General features: G+C 40.3%; 1 protein-coding gene across 6 annotated transcripts in view; it reads right to left on the bottom strand.

Annotated features, from left to right (window-relative positions):
• Positions 1–662: 662 nt before the first annotated feature.
• The window catches only part of LOC103149294 (uncharacterized protein KIAA1211-like), a 49,469-nt gene continuing 26,894 nt past the window's right edge, over positions 663–23,237 (bottom strand). For 4 of the 6 annotated variants that reach the window (XM_007568372.2, XM_016679824.1, XM_007568375.2 and 1 more), the window contains 15 exons: positions 22,050–22,132; positions 19,286–19,460; positions 17,565–17,691; positions 12,480–12,620; positions 12,326–12,382; positions 8,756–8,899; positions 7,381–7,483; positions 6,806–7,097; positions 6,254–6,713; positions 4,051–5,248; positions 2,868–2,971; positions 2,630–2,792; positions 2,423–2,541; positions 2,269–2,353; positions 663–1,846 (listed from right to left, as the gene is read on the bottom strand). In XM_007568372.2, coding sequence (XP_007568434.1) covers positions 1,515–1,846; positions 2,269–2,353; positions 2,423–2,541; positions 2,630–2,792; positions 2,868–2,971; positions 4,051–5,248; positions 6,254–6,713; positions 6,806–7,097; positions 7,381–7,483; positions 8,756–8,899; positions 12,326–12,382; positions 12,480–12,620; positions 17,565–17,691; positions 19,286–19,460; positions 22,050–22,132 — 3,583 coding nt within the window. In that variant the 3' untranslated portion in view covers positions 663–1,514. The remainder of the gene's footprint in view (positions 1,847–2,268; positions 2,354–2,422; positions 2,542–2,629; positions 2,793–2,867; positions 2,972–4,050; positions 5,249–6,253; positions 6,714–6,805; positions 7,098–7,380; positions 7,484–8,755; positions 8,900–12,325; positions 12,383–12,479; positions 12,621–17,564; positions 17,692–19,285; positions 19,461–22,049; positions 22,133–23,237) is intronic. The other 2 variants (XM_007568374.2, XM_016679825.1) reach the window with 2 other exon arrangements.

The following is a 23,237-nucleotide window of genomic DNA, read 5'->3' as shown; positions in this document are numbered from 1 at the left end:
AAGGCGGGGCTAGGCCCACCCAGGCGTTTTGCACAGCTAAGTGGTTGCCATGGAAAGTGAAGGATTTCTCAAACACGCATGAAAGAATCAACGCAACACTCGAGGTATGTTTTTGACAACGGAACAACATTATAAAATAATTTTACATAATACGGCCCCTTCAATCACCTTTCACCTTGTAGGTAATGATCAAATATCTCATGCAATTCACCTCTCCATCTTCAGTATCTCCACTCATTGCAGCTTTTCTCTTCTACTTCTTCCTTCGATTGCCTTTCTAAAATCATAATGAAAACAAGCAGAAGTCACCTTAACAGTTCAGTGTTTTGTGGTAGATTTGGAAGAGGTTCTCGTTTTCTAAGAAGACAGTAAAGCTGCCAGTTCTTCTCATCAAATGTGGGTCAGATAGTTTGAGTGAAAAACAAACAGTTCTTGCAATATTATTTATGTGAAAAAAGGACAGAAAAAGATAAGGAATTTTAAATGAGCTCAACTGTAATGCACCACAATGAGTCTGTCACGTAAATTTAGAGGTTTGTGATTGCAACATTTTAAAAATTAAAGTCTGAAAGCTTTCACAAGACACAATTTCTTCCCCCATCACACACAAAACACACACACACACACACACACACACACACACACACACACACACACACACATGGTTTCACTTGATTTCTTTTTATAACTGTACACTTTATGTACAAGACAAATTCTCCAAAGGCAATGCAAAATAAAATGTGTAACATTAATAATTACTGTAAGACAAAATGTAAATAAAAGTGAGCAAAGCTCGGCCCCGGAGACGGGAGGATGCTGACCGCTCGGGTTCGGTCCTGAACAGGATGTTTTGTTATGGATATCAAATGTCTGCGGGACTCGCGCTCGTATCCTGCGGTTACACACCAAGACACGACAACAGAAGGTCTCAGGAAGCAGGAGAGGAAAGGAACCACTGAGTTTACACTTTCATTATCGCTGCACACCTGCTGAGGCAGCGATCAGTGATTAGTTTAGTCTCTGGAGAAAATGTTAGGCAACTTCCTGAAGGACTTGCTTCATCACCGAGATAAAAAACCCCACCTCACACAAGGAAAGGGAAATGCAGAACATGTCCGCTCGCTGTAGAATGAAACAGACTGATTCTCTTCTACAAACTGTTTGTGGCTTCTGCCACGATCCTGTGTTATTAGCTGATGTTTGACTCTTAATTTAGATAAAAGTTACAGTTGTAGTTTCCTGAAAATTTGTCTGATTTAGGCACCTTATTTCATAATAATAGAGACTGAGAGAAAAATGGATACATTTACTTCTGCGATTCAGACAGACGTGACTGTAGAACATGTGGAGGAAGAGCAAAAAAAAAAAGCTGTTTGTAGCTACAGGGCTGCAGGTTAGAGACCAATCAGAAAGCCCGAAGCCGGCGATACAACGTGGAAACGCAGTGCGGTGCTTTAGAGTTTTTACGTTTTGGCCCGCAAAAACTTTCTTTGGGTCGTGAGCACCGAGAGCCGTCACTGGACGATCTGCGGCATCTCGCTCCAGGCTTTGGCCTTCTTCTTGGCAAGCGCCATCCAGGGGGGCTCATTCTGGGGCAGAGTGGCGGGAGGTGAGCCCCGCTGCGGGGAGGCAGGCTTTTCAGGGACAGTTCTTGGCGAGGCGACCGGCGGTGTTTTGGAGAGAACGGGTGGGGGCTTTGCGGGGGAGGAGCGGGGCGAGTCCGATCGGGGCGAGGGTTTCGCTGGAGTGGGGGGCGCCTGAGGCTTTTGGAGCAGGGGCTTCGGGGGCTGAGGCGGCACCGGAGTTGGAACAGAGAAAGTCCTTCTGGTCTCCTTTTCTACCGACACTGAAGGAAAAAAACACAGACACACACAATCAAATAGAGAATTTAGACTCAATTATTATGTTTGCAGGTGACACTAGCTGCGTTTCCACTGACCACAGTTGCGCACATTGAAGTTATGAAAAACCTAAAAGTGACATTTACTCCAGTGCTTCTTAAATATGTTTTTTTCCCCTCTTTCTGTTGCATTTTTTAAACTCTGGAGCAACATGTAGTCCAGAAAATACTGTACTTGTTTGTAGATTTCAACTTAAACATAATCATCTTGAATATGGCTAGTCTTTGGTCTGTTTTCCAGTAGCTGACTTTGGCCACGTGGGGGCAGTGTTGCTCCAATGAGAATCCACTTCCATAAGAACAACTTTTGTTTACTTGAGCTCTATTGTGGTGCTTCCTGTATATTCCAGCGTTTTGCAGGTGCTGACCTCTGTTGGTGGGTTCAAGCGGTTTGCTGCTGCTGCTGCTCTGCTCCCTGTTTGGAGGCAGCGCCGGCTTCTTCTCCTGTTCCTCCTGATGAAACAGTAACACATTGTAAATGTGCTACATGTATTAATACTGTACAGAAAATAAAATGATTACCTTCTTGACTGTAATTTCATTGAGTGGCGTTTCTTTGTAAACCTTCTGTTTCTGTTTGGCCACAGAGATCCAGCTGGGGGAATCGGACCCGCCGGGCGCACTTCGGGCTGGGGGCGGCTCTGAAGGGACACGACACAGCAGGTTGATGGCGTCAGATCACCGACTCCGACTCGTGCGGACGGTGCGGGACGGGACGGCGGCACAGACCTGAGATGCGTCTCGGTTTGACTCCAGCGTCTCCGTGGACCTCCGGTTTCCTGGGCAGAGCGGGTTTGTTGCCGATTGGATGGCTCGCGGGGGGCTTGCTGCTGATTGGCTGGGGTGACTCAACTTTAGCGGAGGGCGGATGCGTCGGCGACTCGACTTGAGGCTGGATGACAAACAACGACGAGCTTAAAATGGAACGTTTGCCTTGGATTCTACTTCCTGCTTTGTGTTTGCCTACCTCTGATTCTACCTCTTCTGAGCCGAGCCGGAGCAGAGCCGACGTCTTCCTCAGCCGGACCCCAAATGGACTGTCTGGGTTGGCCTCCGCCACCGCAGCGCTCTCTACAGGCAGTGGCGTGAACAGGTTAGAGTCACTTCCAGCAAACAGGAGTTGGAGAAACTAGCTCTGCCTTTCTGTAGCTTTAGAGCGTGCAGGTGGTAAAATGCGTGGCAGATGACAACTCGACCATGCTTTTTCCTTCCACCAAACTTTTCAATAACTTCAGTTAATGGTGCTGAGTCAAGATTCCTATACATAGGGGTGTCAAACTCATTTCATAAGATTATGAATGTCCATGTGAACAAATGTAATGATAAAACACGTTAAAATATGAACAAACAGCTACCTGTGTATTCAAAGAGCACTTCTTCTGATTAAATAATATTAAATCTCTTCACACTGATGTAGTTTGGAACTATTCAGATAAAAACTGCTTCGATTTGACTGATAAAATAATATTTAAGCGCACAACTGATTTTTTTTTTAAGGTACTTTCTATGTGGAGCTCATAAAAAGCTAGAGGGGGACACATTTGGTCCCTGGGCCTCATGTTTGGCACATGTGACGTTTACCTTAGAATATATATATATATATTAGGTACAAGACAAAGTGATGTTTCTGTTTTCACTCATTACACTTTGTTAAAATGAGCAAATTCTATGCAACCATTATTGCCAAGTTTTATAAAAAAAGAAGAAAGAAGCAACAAAGAGTAAAACACCCCAAAGTCCTAGAAAATTTTTACTTGTCATTTAATACAGCGACTGTGAAAGACCCTGTTTGTATTGTGGCTCAACAATAATTGACAGATTCCTTTTCTACAACATTTAGACTATTAAAAATATTGTCTACTTAGTGCATTATTGAGATAAAACCACATAAGGGGCCTTGGGCTAGAACCAGTTTTGGTGCCCTGTTCAGAAACTAAACAAAACAAAAAAAGGTCTGGCTCAGCTTTGTGCTTTTAATAGAAACTAAATGTGGCCCTGGAGTTAAGACCCTAATGGCAAAAAGTTTGGTCATCCCTGCTTAGGCTGTAACTTTATACATATTTCAGAAGTTTGTATTTTGTTGTGTAGGTACCATGGCAACTACTCAATGTGTCAAACCCTGACGCCCGTTAGAGCCCCGGTGTTCTCACCTGGTGTTCTCCCCGGCGGTGCAGTCTGGGCCTCAGACGGAGCGGACGCTGCGTAGCTCTGCGGTTTGGAGGTGAAGCTCCCTGAACTCCTCCCTCTGACCGGACTCGGTGCCGCCTCCGCCGGGCTGCCGGGTTCTGCTTTCACGTTCCGTTCCTTCCGGTCCGCTGTCTCCACCTCGGCTCTGCTGTCCCAGAGCGCCGGAGCGTCGGATGGGGAGGTGGGGTGGTTCTGCAGCCGCTGCCACGCCGGGGCGACGGTGAAGCGGACTTTGCTTTGATCCGTCGGTGTTGATGGCGATTCCTGTCCGGAGGAATCACCTGGTTCTGGCGCTGATTGCTTCTCTTCTTCTTCTTCTTCTTCCTCCTCTTCTTCTGGTTTTTTCACACCCTCTATCCGCTCTGTCACGTTAAACTCTGTGGGTTTCTCGGCGGGGGAAAGTGGCTCTGTTACGGCAGTGAGCTGGAGCAGAGAGCTGGGTTTCTCTGAGGTGGGGGAGGCCAGATGGATGTGTAAGGTGCTGGTCTTACTGGGGGAACTGGTGGGACTCTGATCTGAACAGGAAACAGAGCGTGACTCCGGCAGGAGCAGCGGAGGAAGTCTGGAGGAAACACAACCTTCTTCCTCAGCTTCAGCTTCCTTCTCCTCTATGAGGGGACTTGTTCCGTCTTTTCCCAATTCCACGTCGTCTTCACTCTGATTTCCATCAGGACTTCTTTCCACGTCTTCTGATTTACGATCCTGAAGCTCCACCTCTTCCTCTTCCTCTTCCTCAGCTCCAGAGTTCTCATTTAAAACTTCCTGCTCTTCGTTCCCTTCGGGAAGTATTTGATCATCCGTCTCTAGGGTAGCATCATCATCTCCTTCGCCTTCCTCTAAAATCGACGAAGCAGTCGGATCCTCCTCGTCTTCAGCGTCGGGGATCCCCTCTGTCATTTCCTCTTCATCCTCAGCTTCAGCTTCCTCCTCTGCCTCTTCTTCATCTCTCACCTCCTCCACCTCGACACAGCTTCCTTCCTCCCTTTCTTCCACCTCGTTCTGGCATTTTTCATCGACAGCTTCTGGCTCCTCCTTTACCTCTACCGCCTCCTCCTCTTCCTCCTCCTCCTCTTCCTCGCCGCTGTCCCGTTCTCCCTCCACTTCTTCCTGGTTGATAGTTTGGTTTTCTTCCTCGGATTCAACTTCCTCTTCCTCCTCAGCCTGGAAAATACGAGTGTAAAAATGATGGACGTTGTTGAACATTGTTGGAGGAATTTAGGAGTTTTCTAACGGTGCTATTTCTTCCTGAATCTTTAGTTTGTTTAACACATTTGGTGATGACAAAGTCAGGTACTGGTTAAAGCCCACAAATATAGAAAGGTTAGCATATAAAGCTACAGTATGTAACTTTTATAATACATATTTATCAAAACTGTCACTATGCCGTGCATATGAGACAGGCAATCAGTGAAAAAACCCTCTGCCTTCTCTCAGCGCTAACTGCTACACTACAGCTAGCCTGTCATGGATAGTAATGCTAGTCAGCACAGCCACCAATGACGACGGATAGACAGTTTTCCTGTAATGGCAAATTGTTTCTCCACCAGAAGCACATTGAGAAATGTGTACACAAGCGTGATTGACAGTGCCAGGACCCACCTCCATGCTCTGATTGGTTGTTTCTGACTAGGACTGCTGTGTTTTTACAGATAGAAATACTTGAACTGGGAAGAAGTGGAGGAGTTTGTTTTTTTTCACAGATCGTCTCTCATATCTCCAATATGTTATTTTTTTTTATTTTTATTATTTAATAAAAGTTACATACCTCAGCTTTAAAAAACAACTTGTAGCCATAACAACTTCTTGGGCTTTGACTAATTGCTCAGTGGAGTTTGGGTAGAACCAACAGCCAATCTTCCTCCAAGTTTTCATCAGATTTTGTAAACAGTTTTGTTTCAGAGGATTTTTTGTTTATTAATGATATGCTAATCTTCTTGTATATGTTTACAAGTACATCTTTTTCATTAATTTCTTTCAGATTTATCTTGTTCCTGTAGTCCATTAAAAGCAAGAAGCACCATGTATCTGTGAAACATAAAACTTTCTGGTTTTTTAAAGTGTTTGTTTTTTATTTCGATAACTTATTCAAGTGTGAAGCTGAAAATTAAGCAATAAAATAATTGGAAATCTATTATTGACAGTTTCCAAAAGGACATAAAGACATACAGTGTGTTGAATGTGCTGAATGAATTGCTCCGAAACTTTGTTCTCCTCCGGTTCTTCCTCTATGCTTTTTGCTTCTTCTTCTTCTTCTTCTTCTTCTACAGTGACCTCTTCCTCCTGTAGTGACTGAGGAAGAACCTCCTCTTCCTCCTGGGCAGTCCGATCAGACGTGTCAGGACTCAAGGCAGGACCCTCACAACCAGTGGGATCCTCCTCTTCCTTCCTCTCGTCAACTTCCACCGCCTCATCCTCCGTCTCCTCCGTCTCCATGACAACGCCACTGACCACATCGGGCGAGTGAGAGGTCTTCAAGGAGCTCAGCACCTCCTCCAAGAGCGAGCTCCCCTCATCGACGTTTTCTTCTTCCCCTGTCAAAGAGTCACTCTCAGAGTGGACGGCGCAGCAGAATCCTGCAGGGCCGGTCAGGTGCTCCGTCTGACCAGCAGGGGGCTCTGGTGAGACGCTAGAAAATCAACAGGTTTTATTTGAGTGGAGGAGGTTAAAAAAAAACAACACAGAAAGGAGGAGAAGAAGGAGGAAATGATGTGGGAGCACCTGGGACTGTCCAAGGAGGAGGATGTGGAGCCGGAGCTGGAGGAGGGAGCGCGCCGATCAACCGAGGCGTCCTGCTCTTCCTCATCCTCCTCCTCCTCCTCCTCCTCCTCCTCAGAGAAACCGGACTCTGGAGGACAGGAAGCGTCCGGGGCGTGAGAAACATCCTGTTCCGCTTCCGCATCATCTTCTCCATCGTTATCCCCGAGCGGGAACGCGGCAGAATCTTTTTGGGGTTTGTCCTCTTCGTCCTCCTCCTCTTCGGTTTCTGCTTTCAGCTGATCCCGACTTTCGACTGCGTCACAGACAGAAACAAGAGTTCCTAAGAGTCATGGTTAACTTGAAATAGGAAAACACACTGACGAGTAAAAAAAAAAACAACTAATAATCAAAACAAAACAAGAATAAAAACAAAAACACCATCATTAACTCCAGTTCCCTTCAGGTTCTACTTCAGATATGTAAAGAAAAAAAAAGCCAATTAATTAAAAAAGTGTGATTTATAATTTGCTATTGGCCTTCAGAAACTCCTGTGTGTCTTAATGAAATGTGTTGAGTGATGGATAAACGGCGCTGACCTTCTGCCTTCTGCTGCTCCTCCGTAACGTCTGCTGCCGTCAGAGACACCGTCAGCTCCTCCTCCTCCGCCGTAGATTCGCCTTCTGCTTTCAACTCCAGGCGCTGCACAGACATGACGCGTCATCATCAGCTGCTACTTACTGTACAACGGGGTGAGGACGTCAACAAAAATATCCTCAGAAGAACAAGACTCAAGATTTAGGCCAGGTTAGGTGTACGTTCTGGGAGTGTAACTTCTAACTGTGTGCTGCAGACACAGTGAGATTACTTAAATATTTGTATACAATAAATCCTTCTGCACAATCTGCTTTTTTTTTTTATAGGACTGATTGGTTCCCACAATTATGACTGGAAAAATCAACAGTTTGCTAGCAAGACTCCTAATCACAAGAAAACAAAAAGCTAGCATCCAAGTTAACTAAAACCTGAACGGGGAAAGGACGGTTAGCATCTTAACACTACATACATTTTACACCTAAAATAAAAAGTACCAGCATTAAAAAAATGTAAAGCAGCAGAAATAACAGGTAAAAGAAATATAACAGTATTGCTAGGAGGACAGAAATCAAAGTAAATCAGCTATAGCTAAATGTCCACATCCATCCTAGCATTAGCATGATAGACCTGAGCAGTTTTATAAAAGTGTGAGAGAAGTAAAAAAATATTTGCTAAAATACAGTCTTGTCATGTTCAGATGATCCAGGTGCGTATTCTCTTGTCTTGTGTGTATCTTTATACTTGCATGATAAACAAACACAACTTAATTTTACACATTTGTGTTTCAGTAACTAGTAGAACAAGTGTGTATTAGTAGCTAGTTAGCAGTAGCTTCAACTGCCCCCAGTCACAGAACAGAATGATGTCTGAATACGACTCAAACATTCTGCCACATCAAAATTTAAGACCTGTGGTTAATGTATTTCAGGCCAACTTACATTGTTTCTTATAAATTTAAGACATTAATTTGATCTTAATTAACCGTTTTTAAGGATGTCTTGTTTAAATAATCATAACGTTTTTGTCAAAACCTTCAATTATTGCAGCGATTCCATGTTTGTCACCTGGTACAGACAGACAGAGCTTTCAGGGGCTGGAGCCCGGGGCCCCGATTGTTTGGGGGGCCAGAAAAGACTTTTCTTTCTTTTTTTTTCTTTTTCTTATGTGTGTTTGTATTCTAAAACTCCCAACTCAATATTAGACAAGTTGAATTAAGATTTTAAGGTATTTATGACCCAAACAATACTCAAGTATTTGAAAATTCTGATGTTATAGTAGATTTCCTGGGAAACATGATGGAGCTGCTGACCAGGGGACGCATTTCACCCGTCATGCATCGGGGGTCATGTAACTGGAGGATGTGTGTGGCTGTCTTACGCGGGCGGGTTTCCTCCTGTTGCAGGCCTTGTTTCTCAGGCCCAGCTTGTGCTTGGCAGCAGAGTTGTCCAGGCAGACGAAGGGACTGGCTGGCTGGCTGAAGTCCCCGGGAACCGCAGGGGGGCTCAAGGCTCTGCCGGACAGCTGGCGGGGGAAGGAGACAGAAGGTTTCGGCAAAGTGTTTCCCACATAACTTATTGACAGAAGCTTCACTTTCCCAGCACTTATCGGCGTAAGAGAAAGGAAACTGCTTGATGTTTTTTTGGACTACACTTCAGGGGGAAACCCCTTCATCCTGCTGAGCTCAGATGACTCCATCCACAAAGTCACCCAAAAAAAAAAAAAAAAAAAAAAAAAACCTTCAGAATAATGTAAAAAAATGTTGGTTTAGCCAAAATCAGGCCACACTAACACAATCAGAGGTACTTTGGGGGCTCTAAGCTGCGGTTAGCATTGAGGTTAAATGTAAAGCAGCAGAACTTCGTCTCGACAGAAACATGACGGCGGGGAGGCGCGTTGAATTGGAGCGCTGTAACTAAAAGCAGACGCGCTGGCTGCAGAGCTAACCATCGGAATGCACCCTGAACACACAGACACGCATACAGTAGGTCAGTGCGGCTGGAAGCGAGAGAAAAAGGGTCAGAAGTAGGGGAAAAAAGACAGAGAGAGAAAAGTGACATGCAGAGAAAGAAGAGGTCAACCTGCACACTTCCATTTAAGGTCAAAAGAGGATCACTTTGAACAGAAACGCATGTGAACACAATAAGTAGCATCGTTCTGTCAGCACATGGCGCTGCAGATGGGAGGCTGTGCTCTTTAGGAACGCATGAACTGAAACAAATACAATTATTAAACAAGAGTTTATGCATTTCAGAAACATCAGATCCAATGATTTATGTTAAAGTGCAAATAAACAGCTAAAGATACACATAAATGCTGTTAAATGTAAATTGTAATTGGTAATCATAAATAACTCAGCCATTCTATTTATATATATTTTTTACATAGTACAAACATAAAAATATGGATCATATGTTCATGTATTGTCTACACCCGCCACACAGACAGAAACAGCACAAACAGCGGCGCTGGCACACTCACACCCTTAATAGTTTTTGAAAGGAACCAGTTAGCGTAGCGTGCATATTTCTGTGCTGCAGGAGGAATCCAAACAGAACTCGCGCACGACGGGGAGAAAACACAGAAACATCTCGCACAGGGATCCTGGAGAACCCACAATATGGATCAAATCAGTTTGAACTCTGCTTTTTGGAGATTTTTTTTTAAAGCTCAACGCATGCAGAAAGTTCCTCTCCTCCTCCAGCAGCTAACGCTGCAAACGGCTAACGCTACGCAACACTTAGCTGGACATTTGGGGCTTAAAAATGGCCTGGCTTGTGTATTTAACTTGTTCCAAACTTTTTTCCAGGAGTCTGCTTTTACCTGGAAAGATAATCTAAATAATATATATATATATATATTTTTTTTAACCATCGTGCTCTAGGCAAACAATCACAATAGTCCAGTTTGTTTGTAGAGCACATTTCAGCAACAAGGCAGTTCAAAGTGCCAATATGAAACAAGCAACAAACATTAGATTTTGTCCAATGCCATCATTAAAGTCATCAAGCATATAAACATCAAACACATTGATTAATGGTCCAGTAATTGATTTAGCATGTTTTTAATCTCGGGTCGGTGAGGGATAAACATGCAGACACTGATATTAACGTGATCAATACACATTGCACAGATCTGGAACTAGTCGGTCAAGACAAACACTTTACAACTGCAAATCTCAATATATTTAATTGTTTTCTACTTTTTCACAAATAGAAAATTGGTGGGAAATATTCAAAATTAGGAGTTTGAATATTTTGATCAGTTTCAAACTTGATCCCTTTTGAGGGACTAAGTTTGTTTGGGATTAAATTTGTTTGTTTGGGATTGCACAAAAAAAATCTCTTCCTTTTTGCAGTTTTTAACTAAAGTCTTCCATCATGTGGGCCAAAACAAGAGGAAGTGACATCACTGAAGCATCTATTATTCTATTGGCTGATGCAGTAAACAGAATCTGGCACTAGAATCCCAATTAGACACATGGAAATTAGACAAAATGTTTTAAAAAGAAAACTTTCTCAAGGCGGTGTAACTCAAACTGGCAACATAAACTCAACGTTAACTGGAATCCTGAGCTTCACTACTAAGAGAAGAATCTCCTTTAAAGGGCTAGTTTTACATTTTTTGTGAGCACGTTTTCTCAGCCAGTCATTTGTCACTCTTTCCAGTTGGGAATGCGCCATCGGGCCGAAATGCTTCCCAAACGACCAGAACTTCACTGTCATTAAAAGCTCATTTGTCCCGTTTTGCCTGCGGAGCCTCCAGCCGCCGCCGGAGTCAGGAAGGCTGAGAAAGACAGCCGCTTCTCGCCGCATCCAGCGTCCGGGAGTGCAAAGTCGTAAAGCATCGAGGGAAGAACTGAGCGGCAGGAACAGAGAAAAAACAAGTAGAAAAAGCGACAGAAAGAGAGAGAGCGAGAGAGAGCAGGGTTCGTTTTACATGAAGAATGCTTTTATCTAGATCCAGGAGTTTAACGTGTAGACTCGGATCATGAGATGCTCATCACCGTGATCACATGAGCAGAAACACTCACACAGTACAGAGACTCTTCCTGCAGTTCTTTACTTTACTTTAACAGCAGTTCAGAAACATGTGAACGAGTTCAAAACGTGACGGGAAGCTAGTAAACTGGTTACCAGCATTTATGTAACTAAGTAAGTAACAACCTGTCTGTACTTTTTTACTCTTAAGTAGTTCACAAAACCTGAACTTTTGCTTTTACTTCAGTATTTCACTCCGTTACATTTGAAATCATATCTTTTAATGACTAAAAATAAAAAAATAATAACACCATAAACAACTGATTTTATTTTTCTGGTGTGTTTTTTTCTATTCTTGAACTAGGTTTGTCTTGTTCTTTTTTCTTGCTTTTTTCCAGCTTTGCCTTATGTATGGAAAGATTTTAAAAAAATAATTAATTAAAATTTTGAATTTTTACTTGGGTATGTTTTGGGTAAAGTATTTCACTCGTATAAGTATTTTTATTGGAGTAAAAATATATATTTTTAAAAATACACAAGAAAAACTGCATCGCTCCTTTTTTGTCTCATTTTATTGTCTTTACGTTTGCTTTTTTAGTTTCGTTTAATTTTTTTCAGCAGTGTGTTTTTTTCCTTTTTTCTTTCCAGGTGGAAAGGTTCAAAACGACTGAAATAAATGATATTCATGATGTCGTAGTGGCTGCTCGGTTTATTTTGTATTGCATTTTTACTTATCAAAAAAAAAAAACTAACTAAAAACAATTAGAAACGAACATTTTCTCATTTCTTTTGAGAAATTCACAAAACTTTCTTCCTTCCAACTTTCACCTATAGAACATTTTCATGTGAGGAACTTGTTACTTTTACTTGAATAACATTTTACACAACTGGAAAAAAACAAGAGGCATCTCTACACTTTTTTACACATTTACAATGTCTTACACTAATAAACATTAACATGTTTCTTTACCTGCTCGTCGCCGTCTACTCCATGCAGGCTGTTGGAGCTGGACCTCTCAGCTTTACTCTGAGAAAAGCACAAAAAGAAAATAAAAACGTTGGAGCAAAAAAACTCCAGACAGATTGCAGTGGTGTGTGCGTGTGCGTGCGTGTGTGTGTGCTACCTTGACTGAATGAAGGGGTGTGTAGTCGGGTGGGCTGCAGGGCAGGCCGTCGTCCTCAGATGTGGCTCCGGCGTCTTCGGTCTTCTTCACACACATTAATGACGGAGGAGAGCCCAGTCTGATGGCCTGCTTCAACTGGAGCTGCAGACCAAACATCATCACTAACTATCACACATTTTATTTCTCTTTGCAAAGTTCAAAAGTACCTTTTTTATTATCCCAAAGGAAAATTAAATGTTGTAATTCATATCGTCATGCATCTCCAAAAACTCATTGTGGACGGCGTTGCTGTGGGCCTCCTGTAGCAGTCAGCTAGCAGCAAATCTAAAAAGGTTTCTGACTGAAGCCTGTTGCCATGTTCCGGTCTTGTGACTGTCATGAAGCGCCATCAGCTCAATTTTCAGGCAGCAGAAATTATATTTCACAATGAAATTTTCTAGATGACACCATTAGCAAAGCGCTGCTAATCCAACTCGTTTGCTTTTGCCGCTCCCCTGTAAATTTCACTCTGGCCGTACGGTTGGGTAACCCGGCAGACAGTCCAAGTTCTGGATGTGATTCTTGTTCGTCATGAACGAAGGAAGAAGGAAGCTTGCAAACCACTTGGAAAAACTTTTTACTTTCTTCTTTCTTTTTTTTTTTTTAAATCACATTTTGGCAGCTTGTAAGTCGAATTAAAAAAAACAACCTCACACACGTTTTTTTTTATTTGTTAAGTGTAGTCCACGTTTTTATTCATCTCTGAATCAAACCTCTGGGGAATTACTTCTTTTTCTCAATTTTCTAAAAACTTTAATTTCTCCCCTCTTTCAAGTCCTGCTTCAGATTCTAATTTAGATTTAAGGTTTGGACTTTGACTAGTTGATTTCTAGAAGGATGTGCTCTGATCTAAACCAATTTGTTGGTTTTTATTCACGCAACACCTGGATCTAAACTTAAACTACACACAGACAGGCTCAAATAACTAATTTGGGGACTTTTGCAAACTGTTGGTTCTGAGTACAAATTAATGTTCCCATTTTCAGACTCTATTCTGATAAAAAAAAATTTCCTTCCATTCTACAATATTTGAAAGGCGTAGATTTGATAGAAGACGTGTTTGTTTGCTTTCTAGAGATGATAGGAATGCCCAAAGTTTTCACTTCCCGTTTAATAATTACACACAGGTTATATTTTGAGTCAGTGTGGAGTATAATTAACAACGCTGGACTTTTGCAGAGGGTTCGTTGGCAACGGAGGGTGAAAGTTCTTGCACGTTCTCTCGGTATCACAGAAACTCAAACAGGCATCTTATCTCCATGCTGCCCTCTGTCAGGCACTTAAGGACTCATTTACTTGGGCACAAAGCAAACATTGGAAAACACAGCTTTTGTTGAGTGAGTGGTCGGCCTGCTTCAATGATTAGAAATAGATACAGATATTAAAAAGGTTCAGAAATCAATATTCTTCCACAACTTCTTGAATATTGAATATTAGCAGAAAGAATTGCTTTGTCTAGCTATATGGGTTCAGAAAGATAAAGTTGTTTGAAACAGAAAGTTGATTGAATATCGAGTTTGACTGGACTTATTACGTTGAAATACATTGCTACATTCAGTTTTGAACATTTATATTTTTATGTTTTTGTCGTGTGGTAGCTAGGAATAAAGATCAAAAACTGGAAACAGCTGGAACCACATTTTGATATAAATGGGCTAAAATTCCAGAAAACTGATTTGAGTCTCTTGTGAAATTATGCCTAAAACATCATACCTAATTCTGTTAAAAGGTAATTTTACCAAGTAGCAGAAAGAAGTTTGTATCTGGGATTAAGGCTAAATTAGCATACAAATTTTCCCTTAGTCAAGACTGAGCTTTTTAAAAAAAGTCTGTTGTTTTTCTTTGGTTCATCTTTAATGAGTAGATTTTCTGTGTTTTGCTATTTTCATTTTGTATTTTCACTGTATCCTCTTAGTAAAAGCGTCCCAAACTCCTAGGGATATATACTAACGCGCTATTAGCATCGGACATACCCTATCAGCTTTGCTAGCATATTTCTTTAGAAGTTTCCTGGCACTCGGGTAAGAGCTTAAACAAAATTGCCAGCGCTGAATAATATCAAGTGATATTTTAGTTTTATGTATTTGCCACATTTCAGTTGACAGAGATATAAAACAATTCATTTGGTAACATTTTTGGCGGATGCTAATCTTGTTTTGTGTATGTGCTGAATGTAAAACTACAGAACACCGGTAATAGTCGGTGAACGTGTGATATGATTACCCATAGACATAATATAAGAGTAGACCCCGCATTGGCTGCTCCGGCGCAAGAAATACGGCGGCCATCTTGGAGCGGTCGTCCCTCCTACTTTGCTCAACCAAAACAACTGAAGATGCCTCAGCACTGAGGGATATTGTTGTTCGGATAAATGAACTATTGATGTGAGGGCTCCACAGACAACATTTCACAAGTAAGATGGAGATATTATTGTGTATATTTTGTGATTAGAATATTACTTTACTGTATTTATGTCCACCGGCGAGATACCAGCTAATATTAGCTATAGTGCTTGGTGTAATACGGGTTCAGCCCCGCTATGAAGGCTAACTGAGATTCCGTAAATCTAAAAAAATTAATTATTCTCTAACATTGGCTTAGATTATCTGACACAAGAGCCTATATTAGAAATGGAACAATATAACACATATTATATAACTTATATTATGTGTTATAACATTCACCAGTAAAGTTTACACAGGTGGTAAAGACTATTATTTATATTCTTTCACTCTGTCAAAAGTAAGATACATCCCAAATCTTCCGTTTTTGTTTTGAAGGTTTCCTAAAGACACGATGTGAGGAAGAAGAGGGAAATATCTTTAAAGAGAGACGGATTCACTGCAGCACGGATGAATCTCGCATCGGATTTTGGGCTCAATCTCAGCTGCTGAATCACTCTGAAGCTAGAACTCATCGACTGAAAAACATATATATGTATGTATATACATACATATATACATACAAACATGTATCGAATATATATTATTCAGTATTAATCATTATTTATTTGTCTCATTATTAATCATTGTTTGTGTTTGTATATTTATATAAATATGTATTGATATTACTAAATAATTTATTAAGTAAATTATTGAACGACTGTGTGCTTTGTAATATGCTCTTCATACATCAATATCAGAATATTCCATTCCTATTCTATTGTTATAGCCACTAAGCATGTTTAAATATGCTGAACTATGTATTAAAACATACTTTAAAATACAATTGTTTATAAATGTGGCTTTGATAGATGTTTGAATATGGTTTCCAGTAACAAAAAGTGTGTTATGATCGATTAACTGCGCTGATACGTCATTGTGCCTGCTAAACGCATAATGCTGAGTGGAGTGGTGGACCGCTCCAAGATGGCCGCCCTAAATCTCGTCAGTGACCATAGGCGAGAGCGGTCCATGAGGCGTCTATTCTTATATTATGTCTATGTGATTACCTGGCAGCGCCGCGCTATTTATCCTGCAGCGTCTCATTAGATATTGATCTTTGCATGACATGCTTATATTTAGCTCTGGAATGACCTAATTCCACTCATCAAACAGGAAGCCCCCGCTGAGAGCGAGGATTAAGCTGGGAATATCTCCATCAGATCATTTTTCTCTCTAAACTCAGTTTATGCTAATGACTGTGTCTGAACTCCCATCTGCCAGACGTATCGCTGCGGCTAACCCTTTGGAGCGGCTTCATATCTGAATCTGAGTGCTCCAGATGCATCGTCTGTATTTTAATTTTTTTTCTAAAGACTGCCTTGTCCGTAAATAGGCCCAAAACACTTCCTCTTTATTTCGACTGCAGGGAAAAGTTTTCCTCTTTAGCAAATCCCCTTAAGGAGCAGCTTAATTCCTGCTCTCCTTTGCTTAGTAAAGCGGTTGCACTGGAGGTCACGTCTTCCCCTTTTAGACTGCTGTTGTGACAGACGGATATGTGCTTCATCTTAGTTCCTCCTCCTCCTTGTCATCCAGTTACTTTTTCTTTGATGACCTTTTCTGCCATAAACACCTGAATTCTAGTAATTCACTGGAGTTTAGAGTCAATTGTGATGATTTATTCCCGTCTCTTACACTCTGTCCTCTGCTATAATAAGTTTGGCTGGATATCAAAAAGAGCAGCAGAGTTTTTTTTGGTAGAGGAACATCATCCTCATCCATTACATCTGACATCTCAATGGGATCATCCAGAGTGCCATGTAAAAGTATTAATGCTTCTTAAAAATTTTCCACACTTTCTTACTACACAACCTCAACTATCAATGTATTTTGTTATGATTTTGATCACCAAGTAAGTAGGGCATACGTGTAACTGCAAGAAAAACTCTGGTATGCACGGTTTTCCTACTAGAGTTCATACGGTTTTGAAATCTCAAACTTGAAATGAAACGGCAATAAAAAATTTCTATAATAGATATTTATTAAAAAATACAGTTTTTTTTCTTCAAATGTCACCTGACATTAAAGGGTCAGCATTATGTGTTTTACAACCACATAGGGCCATTTTATAGCACAATCAAGTAACTACGTCACTTTCGTTTGTTGTAAAATTGCTGCGTATGAGTTAAAAGAAACTTGACTTTGTAATTTAACGCCTTGAAATTGGGCCTCTGTCTCTTTAAGAAGCACCTGCTCTTTCTGAAGCTCTGCTTTCAGGAAGTCATCATTCCCATTATTATTCCTCTATTAACCCTTTCACAACGTTTTTACCAGTGTTTGACTGAGAAGTGGCTCCTATAATGAGCTCATCAGATGCTCAGTTCCACCAGGTGTTTGCTAATTGCAGCTGGCTAGTCTGAAGGAGCTGAGTGGGGGAGGGCTGCTCTGTGAGGCAGAAGCTCTGAAGCAGATCACACGTTATAATTATACACTACTTCAAGTTCGTCTTTGACAATAAATTTCTCTAGAAAAAAAAATTGAAAAATAAAGAATGAACACATTTCCAAGACACTGCAAACTTATCTTGCCACGCCACATGAACTGGCTCCTGATAACGTCTTGAACTTCTGGGGTCAAAGAGTAAAACTCAGCGGTTGACATTTACCTGTAGGGATTTAACTTTTCCGTGAATGCTGTCCTGAGACGCCCCGAGGCCCTCGTTAGCTTCTGATGAGTCGGAGACGAAAACAGAGTCATGTGACAAGGCCTTGTTGCCCAGGCTGATCCTAGACCTTCAGGAACAACGGATAAGAAGAAAAAAAAGGTTTTTTTTTCCATAAATGTTTATAATAACAAAATAAAAACTGTAAACACTAATATATCAATACGATTTTCTGTTACTTCTTATGATGACCATTGGGGGGGAAAAAAAAAAATTAACAAGACACATCCTGCCACACAGACACAAGGCCGGTGGAGGCAGGAAGTGGGCACGGCTTGCGAAAACAAAGAAATCCTGAACCTGTCGTCAGGAAGAGACGCTCCACTCCTGGTGGACAAAAACAGGAAGCGCTGAGCCTCCGCCGAGGAGATGAACCTCAAAACACAGTCTCTCCTAAATCAACTCTACACATGTGATTTTGTTTAAATAAATCTAATCAGGCAGCAGAACTCTGTGAGGCAGAAACACAACAGTAAGAAATCATTTTGGATTTTCAGTAATCTACAGGGAAATCAACAATATTGTTTCAAACTGATTGTAACTTATGAAATGAAGGTTGTTGTTTTTTTTTTTTAGACAACAGACACAAGGGTACACTGACAAGGATTTAGTAGTAAATATCCAAGACCTCAACTGTAGCAGTGAGTTCCCTTTTTAATTAACAGAAACCAATAAAATGATTTCTTTGTCTTGACTTTTTTATTTATTTTTTTAATCACACTTGGATGTGAAAAAGCAATCTGAATTAGTTTGCTCCTATGAAAATACTGCTGCCTCGCTTGAAAAATTAGGATTTAACTGTTTTAACCACATTTATTTGGTTCAATTTCAGTAGACCAGACTCCCATACTTAAATGTAAAATAAATAAATAAATAAATCACTCAAATAGTACTCTTCAGTACTCTTCTGGCAACATGAAGTAGGCAAAGGTCTAACAAAGCCACACATCACGCTCCAAACTAACTCAAGAACAAAATGGAAACAAAGTCACTAGCTGCGTGCAAAACTGTCAATATTCTGTTATGTCAGCAACACAAAGTTTCATAATTAAAGGTGTTGCCCTTACATGAGAAACATGATTAAAATCACACATGAAAAAGTTTGTTCATGCAATAAAGAATGTGGTCCCATGATCCTCCAACTACTTCCTGTCTCTCTTGCTTCATGGTTTGCGCCAGAGGCAACGTCTGGTTGTTGATCATGTGACTCGTATAATGTGGAAAAAAAGTGTTTCCATTGCAGTTTTGCAAAATAAACCAATTTTACAATTTGCAAAAAGGAGAAAAAAAAAACAAAATAAAAAACACCTCATGCTAACGCCGAAGCTTTTTATATATATTAAAAAAAAAATCAGGAGGTTTTTTCAAAATTGCTGCCAGTTATCGCAGATAACTGATGACGGTTGTTGCCAAGAGTTTAGGGGGAACAATTCCTTTAAATCATACCTGGCAAAGTTGAATTGGACGGCTTTTTCCCTAATAAATGACTTGGTTTGTATTTACACATTACCCAATGTTGATTTCATGACCTAAAACATTGAAGTGTGTCAAAAAGCAAAAACCAGTAGAAATCCTTAAGGGGGCGAATATGTTTCTCGTGACCCTGTGGAGGCTTAAAGTTAGTGAGTAGAACTGTGTCAGTGTGTAAATGTGTGTGATTGTACCCAGAACCCTTCTCCTTCTCGGATCGGGTCAGCGTGTTGTTCTCTGATGTTTTGCTGACGTTGTCACTCGACTGGCTCCCCTTCAGGCCCTCCTCCACTCCCGCGTTCTGCGGCTCTTTCCTTTTCTTCCGAGCAAACAATTTCTTGAACGTCTGGAACTTTGATTTCTTCTTTCCTGAAAAGAAAAAGAAGAGAAAGAGAGGAAAAATAATTACCCAACCTTCATCTGCTCCTAAAATGAGGTAAATGCCAAATGTCGCACCATGTCGTTCCTTCCACTCTGATTTGATGCCAAGCTTTAGTGACAGAAGTCGTAGATTTTAATTGTGAATGCCAAAAAAACAAAACAAAACAAAACAAAAAAAAAACAGAAGGGCGTTCTGAAAACTCTTTTGGCTTGGACTAGGTTTGGGCGATATGGACTAAATTTTAATCACGATATTATGTGGTAAAATGATAAAAGTGACTATAAGAACTATTTATAACTTCATTTTTAGGTAGCTTTTTTTTTTTGGCTGTGTCATAATTGCATGACACAGTAATGATAGCTTCACAAACACAAATACTTTCCCATTTGTATTATTCTTCTTTAGGACAGTAATCATACTGTGATTTGTGTCTCAAAAGTAAACACAAACATTTTCAAATGCATTTAGCATATATATTATATTAAATTTATATTATAAATAAGAACTGTATGATAAAAGGTGGAGAAAATAGTAAAAAAAATAATTCTGACAACAGACAGTTTTGAGGGATTTAAAACATCATTAACTGGAATATATCGATGAATCAAAATTTATTGCGATAAATGATAAACAATATGATAAAGGCCCACCCTCCATCATTTTTGTTCCGTTTCTGATCTAAATCACAAATATGGAATTTTAATTGTGAACTTTTCTCATTTTATCCAGGAACATTTGGCATTGCGCTACATGTATTTTTCTTTTGAAACCTTCCATGAACAAATTTTGAACTCCAATAATGCTTTCAGTACTAAATAATCATTTCCTATTCAAACAGATTTTTAAAAATCTAAATCAAGATATATGTTATATATCTTATTACTACGTGAAGCACAAGAAGCCTTTCTGCATGCCAGCAATAAATATCAGGGGGGAAGCACCACCCAACCTTGTCATTTACTGAGCCATTCTCCACATAATGTAGCATTAAACCAGGAAAAAGGCCAACAAGCTGGTGTAAGGTCACTGCAGCTCTGCTGCTGTAAAACTGGGTAAACCTTGATTTGCCAACATTCAGCTTCTAAAACAACAATAGAAGGACTCAGAATAGCAGCATGGAGAATTCAATGGGCGCTAAGGTCAGAAACGAAGGAGCTGATCTACTCCGACTCAGTGAGAAGGTGGTGACCTTTGAGGGGAAAAGCACGCAGCGGACTGAAGCAGGAGAGAGGATCTACAGTGTGCACTTTGTTTCGTTGTACTCCGTGACAAATGGCTTATCCTTTCTGGTAATAACTGTGGTCACGACAAGTTAGAAATAAAAATAAAATCATGTATGGCTAAATTTGTGGTCCCAACGTCTCCATTGGCCTACAATTGGTTGACACATGGAAGAACAACAACAACAAAGTATGAATTTGTCAAAGTTTATTAGTTTTTAAATCAAAACAAGGGTAAAGTGAACAGTAGTGGCATAGCAAACTTCAAACATTTGGGGGATGAGTTGACAAAGGGTTGAGCTAATGCTACAAATATCTTCACATGTTACAGAGTAGCTCAAGAAATGTTTAAATGCCACCTGAAATGCAAGAAGTAAACATATTTACATGCTTAACCACATATTATTAGGCTACAAAGTTGAATATTTAAACTTGTTTGTCTTTAATCTTAGCTATTTGTTTTGTAATTTCTCATATGTGTTGCCATATTTTTATTTGCTTGTAGTAGGGGTAGGCATTTATCGTATTATTTATCGTGATAAATATCTTATCGTGCCAAGAATTTAGATTTATCGTTGTCACAATAAATGATCGTGAACCTCCCACAGCTGTTCCTGTTGTTGAGTTTGACAGTTTTACTATTTCCTCCACCGTTTGTTCAACAAAATAAATACCAGTACGTTTGAAAAGAAGAACGAAACAAGTCACACTTTTTTATGTGACTCATGTCCTAAAGAAGCATATCAGAAATGGGAATGTTTTTTCAACAGCATTATTTGTGTTTGTGGGGCTATAATTGATGTGACACACAATTGCCTAAAAACAATTTAATGGTCCTTATTGCCACTTTTATCGTTATCACAATAACACAACAATATACTGTGATAAAACTTTAAGTCCACATCATCATATTGTTTTAGTTTATTGCTTCTTTTTCATCCAACAAATACTCAGATCAGATGAAAAACAAGTCTATGATTGGCATTTAGTTGTGAATACTAAATTCACAACTAAATGCCATGAAACAGTACTTTGCATGCAAGAGACACGTCAAATGTTTTTGGCCCTCCTGCTTTTCTATACATAAGGAGCAGGAGAGCCAGAGTTGAGCGCATGCACAGAAAAAGAGTTTATCAGAGTTGAGCGCTTTAAATCCACACACCACTAATTAGTTTTCTTAGATTTACATATGCGCTCACATCAGTCTCTCAGATCAGTTTCAAAGTAGCTGTCCTAGAAAACCCTCAATTCAAGTTGAAAAAAGTAAATTTAAAAATAAAATCATGGTCCTCTGCATGTTTGTAGGCTCTACTGAATATAAATTAAAACGTGAAACAGACTCTCGGTTATACCTACCTGAGCAATCCTCCTGGACCTCAGCCGGCTCCTGATTGGTCGCCACGTCTGGAGATCCTGATGCCATGGCAGCGCTGTCACTGCTGAGGGGACACAGAGGCAGAAATGATGAGCATCACCTTATAATGTAATTACATTAAGTCCCTGATGACTTTCTGAAAGGAGAGCGCGGTAAGGCAGGGAAACATGGGATGCATTAGCTGAAAGATGATGCAGTCATAAAATTAAAGCCGTTGTAGTTTGTTCAGCAGCAGCAGCAGAGCTGAAGGGCCTCTTAGCTGAAATAAATACTCAGTCATTCGCACTGTAATATTGTGTTCATTTTTCAGGCAGCAAAGTTTAAATTTGTACTTTTTAAAAAAAGTAATGTTTCAAGTTCCACTGATGTTTAAAACCAGATAGTTTATACGACATCACCGCCCCGACCCGATCTCCCGTCCGATTCTTCTCCACAATCCAAACATCCCGACAGAGGAATCTCAGCTCCGCTTCCAGAGGTCTGTTTCTCCGCGCTAAAATGTTTATGTCGTCCAAACAGCCAATGCCCAGCAACCTCCAACACAAACTCAAACTCGGCCAGGAGATCGCTTTGTTTAGATGCACCTGGTCAGTATAGTCAGCACAGAGTGCGGACCTTGGGATGCTAAAGAAAGTGGATAAGCTAAAGTCGGGAGAGTTGAAAAGTGAGCTTTTAAAAAAGTTTTTTAACTGAATTATGGGTGTTTAACACAAAGTTCAAATGAGTCACATTAAGTTTCCAATCAACTGCTGACTGTACTGTACAACACTTCCTGTACAGTTTTGGCAGGAAGCTAATTCATTAGCTACATTAGCTTCACGGAAGAAGCTAATGTTTCATTTGGTGAAATTATTCTGGATACAGTTAAGTCCAAAAAGGTAAAAAAATTTTTTTACTTTAGCACATGTACATTTTGCTTAAACAGTCGGGTACAACAAATTGATAAACCTGGATTTTTTTAGTGTTAGTGTCAGTTTATTTTATGCCCAATAAAGTGGAAGAAAAAGGTTCATTCCGGCACTTTTTCCTCGTAAAAGGACTTCGTAGGAAACACTATGATAACACGTTTTAGTGATTTTGAAATTGTAAATTTTTAAAATCTTAACAAGTAATCCAAACAGACCTTTAGAAATATATGCTACTTTTACTCTGCTAAAATCAAAATAAAG

This window comes from Poecilia formosa, unplaced genomic scaffold, assembly GCF_000485575.1.
Source record: "Poecilia formosa unplaced genomic scaffold, Poecilia_formosa-5.1.2 Scaffold221, whole genome shotgun sequence".
NCBI classification, from domain to species: Eukaryota; Metazoa; Chordata; class Actinopteri; order Cyprinodontiformes; family Poeciliidae; genus Poecilia; species Poecilia formosa.
Note: the sequence above shows the minus strand (reverse complement) of the source record. Positions and strands in the feature narration are given on the sequence as shown.